The 6256-nt window shown below is 37.9% G+C and overlaps 1 protein-coding gene across 1 annotated transcript; it reads left to right on the top strand.

The window, feature by feature from the left end:
* Window positions 1-509: 509 nt before the first annotated feature.
* On the top strand, window positions 510-5759 carry LOC109161940 (protein farnesyltransferase/geranylgeranyltransferase type-1 subunit alpha). The gene is made up of 5 exons (XM_019310510.1): window positions 510-872; window positions 1065-1174; window positions 3690-3810; window positions 3993-4088; window positions 4915-5759. Exons 1-5 carry the CDS (start codon window positions 633-635, stop codon window positions 5383-5385), a joined length of 1038 nt encoding a protein of 345 aa, XP_019166055.1. The 5' UTR covers window positions 510-632; the 3' UTR covers window positions 5386-5759.
* The last annotated feature ends 497 nt before the right edge of the window (window positions 5760-6256 follow it).

Consider the following 6256-nt stretch of genomic DNA (forward strand, 5'->3'; position numbering starts at 1 on the left):
AACGACAATCCAGCCATCTTCGAGCACTAACATTGGCGAGCGACGACGATCAAACTGTCATCGATCGCTTTCCTCGACAGAAGGTGACTAATTGGTCACCTTCTTCAATATAGATCACCTTCCCAAAGGCGACCAATGGTCGCCACTACTTGAGAAGGCGAACAGTTGGTCACCTTTTCATTTCGGAGAAGGCGAATAATTTGTCACTTTAATCTCAAAGAAGACGACCACGGGTTGTCATCTTTGGGAAAGATAATCGGCAACAGTCTTGGAGATGGTCGAATTGTTGCCAATACCTTAATGATCTATAATAGCATACCACTAGTCGATTTTTTAACTTCAATTCTCTAAAATAATATATTGATAATTTAATTACACTTTTTAAAAAATTTAAAAATTTAATTAACTTTTTTAAATAAAGTTTAAAACCTATTTGACTTTTCCTTTTTTTTTTTTTTGAAAACACTTTTCCTTTTTTTTTTTTTTTTTTTATAACACTTTTCCTTTTTAAAGAATCTACTATTTTACTGCGTTGATCCACTCCCGCAAGTCACAGCAAGCTTTACCCTTTGCTGCCGGCCTCCAGCGCCGCTGTGATCGCTACCAGATTCCAATCAAACACTCACAGCTAGATGGACTCCGATGAAGACAGGAGAAGAAGGCGAGTCCCCTTCAAGGAGAGGCCCGAATGGGCAGACGTAAGGCCTGTGCCGCAAGACGACGGCCCTAGCCCCGTTGTCCCAATATCCTACACCGACGACTTCTCAGAAACCATGGACTACTTTCGCGCCGTCTACCTAGCCGACGAGCGTTCTCCCCGCGCTCTCCAACTCACCGCTGAAGCCATCCGTCTTAACCCTGGCAATTATACTGTAAGTTCAACTTCTCAAGCTTGTTGTACATCAAATTAATTATTGACTCTGTCAGTTGAAGCCTTGAAGGACATATGAAGATTGTCGATTCCTTTATTGTTAGTTCTACCTCCATACAGGCACACTCACATGCATCATCCGTATATTTTGAAATGCGCAGTTTATAATTTTTGTTGGATTTTTTAATTACAGATTTGGCAATTTAGGCGTGTGGTACTCGAGGCATTGAATGCTAATTTGCGCGAAGAATTGGAATTTGTTGATCAAATCGCCCGAGGCAACCCGAAAAACTATCAAATATGGTATTACCTTTGCTGCACTTTCAATTTCTTTCAAGTGCAATTTTAGTAGAGTGAAGTAGGGGTGTAAACGAGTCGAGCCGAGCTCGAGCATGGGTATGCTCGAGCTCGAGCTCGATAAATGCAGCTATGCTCGAGCTCGATCGAGCTCGTAACTGGATGCTCGAGCTCGAGCTCGGCAATTATCGAGCTGCTCGAGCTCGGCTCGAGCAGCTCGATTGTTCGAGCTCGAGCTCGAACTCGATCTTGAGCTCGAGTTCGAGCTTGATTTTGAGCTCGAATTCGAGCTCGAGATCAGGCTCGAGCTCGGGTTCAAATGCGTGCTCGATCTTAACCTTGAATTTGACGGTTTAACCTATTTGATTTAAAATTTAAACTGCTCTGTTTTATCCATACATAAATAATACAAACTTCAAATCAAAACACTCAAAATAATTTCGCAACGAAGTAAAAGATAGTGAAGACACAAGTCTGTTTGTTCAAACTTCAAAACATTCAAAATAAGTTTGCAAATCACAACAAAACACAAGTCAACAGTAGTAGTCCTTGATTCCTTGTACATATATATTTCGTCCCGGATATGTTCAAAACAATAGGGCTTTTAAGTTTTGACTTTTGAGTTTTAAATTTTAATTATTATTTTTATATATTTTAATTATATAATATTATATATTATATTGTATATTATACGGCTCGCGAGCCTAGAGTATCTAGGCTCGGCTCGTGCTCGTTTATTTGACGAGCCGCTCGAGCTCGGCTCGAGCTCGATTTTGACCGAGCTCGAGCCGAGCGTTGACCGAGCCGCTCACGAGCGGCTCGCGAGCGGCTCGGCTCATTTACACCCCTAGAGTGAAGTATAGATATTATTGTTTCAGCACCATATTCAAACCCAAAATCTCACACACTTTCTAAACATCGGTAGCCTTTGAAATTCAGGGTACAAGTACACTGTTTTTTTTTATTTTTTATTTTAATTTCCTTCTCTGAAAATTTCTTAAGTTTCCATGACCAAACTTCAAATCCTCACCAACACTGCCCCCCTTATTGATAAAAGAAAGAGATAAACAAAGAACTTTACTCTCGTTAGTTACTTGTAATCTTCCTTTTAAAAACCATTTGCTACTGCATATAGATAAATGATGACATTGAAGACTAAGACTTCTACTATACTGAGTCACTATTTATGTGGCTGAAAAATAAGCGGAGTAAAATGGTTCTCAATACTTTCCATGGATTCTCTTAATCTCTTTCACTCTTTGTAATGTCTAGCCTTTCATCTTAAAAGTCTGATTTTGTATTAAACCTTTTCCCCTATTTTTAAGCTGTTCATCACTATTTTATATTTTTATGAACATTGATCTTTGTTGTTTGTAAAAGTAGATGCTGATTCCACCCTAAGCACTAGTTGGACACCAAAATTCTAACAGTTGCAGAGTTGCAATATGCTCTCTTCTTAAATCTATTTTGGTTGTACACATTCTTCTTACTTTGGAAAAGATGGAAAGCTTTACATTTAATCTGCTTGAAATAATATTTTCTACAAACTGATTATTCAGTTGAGCTGGAGTATTGAGTCTGTGAAGAGACTAATAGTGATTGGTATTCAGTGTTGCAAAAATTGGCACAAGTGGCCGCGTAGGCGCTAGGTGCCCCTAGGTCTATGCATATTCTGATATAGGTACCCATTTAGGCAGTCGTCCAACTGTTGGCCGAGTTGACCGACTAGTTGGACAAGTTGGCCATTTTTCCTTTGTGCGTTGCCTCTACCTTCGTTGGAGTTTGCACCTTCGCAGTGGCCCTTCGTTCGGTTGCCCATTATAGTCGTATCTCGCTGCCACACCCATCGCCTTCGCAAAGCCCCTCGCCTTGTTGGACAACTGGATTTCTTTCGCGCGTCAAAGCCCATCATTGCAACTCGCTATCGCCGCTTGGAAGTCATTTCTCATCGGTGGAAATATGAAATTTTGGGACTTGAAATTAGGGTTAGATTTTTAGTCTTTGGAGAGTTTGGGCTTGGCTAAACTTTTAAGCTTTGGGTTAGACTTTTAGGCTTTAATGCTTTATTGTTTTATCAAATGTAATTTAAAAAAATTATTAAAGAACTTAGGAGGCGACTAGGCGCTAGGCGACCATCCACAGCCTGATGAGCTCCTATCGCCTTTTACAACCTTGTTGGTGTTCGCAAAGTTATTACTGATTTTGCAAAAGAAGGTTCAAACATATGTTTACTCATATTACTCTTTTGAAAATAACCTTATATTTTAGCTGGCAGGCTATCAGGATGATACTTTTAGCATCTTTGAATGCACAGCTAAATGTTCTGAATTTTTGTTCCCTCTTCGTGATGTGCTTCATGAACCATATCCCCAGTATTCTTCAAAATGATGTTTTCCTTTTATCCTCTGCTGTATATCTATGTATACTTCGATATAATGCTGAATGGTGCTTGGCCTTTTACATTTTCATGTCATGTCAAACTCAGCAGATATTTAGTCTGTTTCTTGCAATAATTTTGTAGGCACCACCGAAGGTGGGTAGCTGAGAAACTGGGAACTGATGCTGTGAATAAGGAGCTTGAATTCACTAGGAAAATATTCTCTCAGGATGCAAAAAATTATCATGCATGGTCTCATAGGCAGGTTGATATGCTTTCCCTATTTTCATTGTTGTCATGGGTTGACCCCTTTACCTATATGAATTTATTTTATATTGCCATAGTTCTGTTACAAGGAAAAAGTTTTGTTGGGTAATTATTAATATGGGGGGTATACCTTTGATTTATTTAGGAAACTATGATACTGAAAAGTATTTTCAAATGCAGTGGGTTCTTCAGGCACTTGGCGGGTGGGAAGATGAACTTGCCTATTGTCATCAACTACTTGAGGATGATATTTACAACAATTCAGCTTGGAATCAGGTATTGATAGAAGTTCTTGATTTCTCTATGTTGCTTTGGTAACTAGGAGTGGTGATGCCACATGTTGCTTTGGTCTCTGTTAATGGGTGACTTAATAATGATCACATTATTTATGTGACAAAGTTCCATTTTTGCTCCTATTTTCTTTCTTTATTTATCTGGTGAGTGGGTGGAGGGGATGGAGTTTATGATTTTAGCAAGAAGACTTCATGAGGGCATGATGACCATGACATTTAGGAATGTCATTGTTCCATAATAGGATGAGGAGAGAATCAATAACATTACAAGATCTGTTTAATTGGAATCTAAAATGGGAGGCTAATATGACTAAAAGAAGGTTGTTTGGTTGGATGGTTAAGTTGATTGAAATCATAAGACTTATTTGAGTTTGGAAGAATGAAGATTTGGATTAAGAAGCCTGGGATCCTCTCTTATATGATATATTACTTCTGACAGAAATGGTTCGAGATGATTAGATTCTTGAAAATAGATGTTTGCATATTCCAAATGAAACTCAAATCAAGCTCAGTGTTGATGGGCAGGATAACCTTGGATGATTGATAGATTGGTTCTATTACCTTATAGAGGGATTAGTGCTTTGTTGAGCAGTGGTTGGTTCTTCTACCTGAGAGTCATATCTGAAATAGTTTCTTCTTAGTTAGTGCTTTGTCAAGCAGCTTTGGGCTCTGCCCGACAGTCATATCTAAATAGTTTCTTCTTAATTTATTTTACATAATATTTCCTAACACCTTTTTTCCTGATTGATCTCTTGATCAGCTAACGCTAACTCCAATTATTCAATTGACTTTTCATGATTTCATCACAGAGATACTTTGTTGTTACAAGATCACCTTTAATTGGAGGCCTGGCAGCAATGAGGGACTCAGAAGTGCAATATGCAGTTCAGGCCATTAAAACTACCCCTGATAATGAAAGTCCTTGGAGATACCTTCGGGGTCTTTACAAAGGCGATGTACAATCGCTATTGAGGGATCCTCAGGTAACATCAGTTCTTTTGGATATTTTGACTTCCAAAGCTAACCACGTCTACGCCTTGAGCATGCTATTGGATCTTTGTTGCCATGGGTTTGAGCCAAGCCAAGAATTGAGAAGTGCAGTACATGATCTCTCTCCAGAGTCGTGCTCATCAGATCCAATCCTGATAAAAGAGATCTGTTCAATCTTGGAAACAGTGGATCCAATGCGAATAAACTATTGGAATTGGCGCAAAAGCACTACTCCAGCTCAATCAACTCAGTGTCATAATGAGGATCGGTTGGCGGGTATGAATTTATAAAAAAAAGGTACTCTATTTTACTATGGCAGTCAATGCTCTATTGTTTTCATGGGCTCTGTATTCTGAAACTTATCTTGGCGTGATAAATGACCATGAGCACAATTATCCTTCCCCCGCTTCCCCCGACATTCTGAAGATGTTTAAGGACAAGAAGATGCTAAGATAGTGGCTTCAATGATGTTCCTTAGTTTTGTCTACTTGTCAATTTGGATTACTGCCAACTCTAGTAGTATTTTTGTTCAATTTCTGCTTGTTGATTTTGACATTTCATCATGTGCTATATATGTATCAATGTAAACTATACTATCTGCTCCTGAGCAATAATTCTGCAGTTCTTTACATTATTCAGTCTATAAATTTTCTCTTCTTTCTCATTCAAGCAGTTACATGTACAACTCTTCTCTAAGTACCTGGACAAGTTTTATTATAAGTTGTAACTCGTATCAATTGTTGATCATGACATAGATGAATGTTAATCACATTTGAAAGGGATATTTATTAATCACTATAATGTTTTTTGATTATAAGTTAGATATTTGGTACTATAATATTTATCAAGTTTGAACTGAATGTCTATCAAGATTTATGTATTTCTTGAGCTTCAATATATGTTTGTGGTTGGAGTTAAATACTTCATTAAGTCTGAGAATTTTTAAGTGCATTTAGGTGATTTATACTCTACTTTTATATGAAACAATGGATATATAAGGCCATATTTGGTAATATAGTTAGCTTATCAATCAATTTTGGCTTATTTGACCACTATTAGTTGTTTGACTTGGTTAAACATTCAATATAAGTGTTTGACTAATTATTTTTTTGTAACAGCTTATTGCTCCAAAATGTTATAGGCCCTGTTTGGTAAAAAGTT

Source organism: Ipomoea nil, unplaced genomic scaffold, assembly GCF_001879475.1.
Source record: "Ipomoea nil cultivar Tokyo-kokei standard unplaced genomic scaffold, Asagao_1.1 scaffold2926, whole genome shotgun sequence".
Classification (NCBI taxonomy): Eukaryota; Viridiplantae; Streptophyta; class Magnoliopsida; order Solanales; family Convolvulaceae; genus Ipomoea; species Ipomoea nil.

Excerpts from the sequence above, each read along its gene's own strand:
- LOC109161940 (XM_019310510.1), top strand. The coding sequence starts at position 633 with ATGGACTCCGATGAAGACAGGAGAAGAAGGCGAGTCCCCTTCAAGGAG. Across the intron at positions 873-1,064 it reads TTAACCCTGGCAATTATACT|ATTTGGCAATTTAGGCGTGT; the intron begins GTAAGTTCAACT and ends TTTTAATTACAG. Across the intron at positions 3,811-3,992 it reads ATGCATGGTCTCATAGGCAG|TGGGTTCTTCAGGCACTTGG; the intron begins GTTGATATGCTT and ends TTTCAAATGCAG.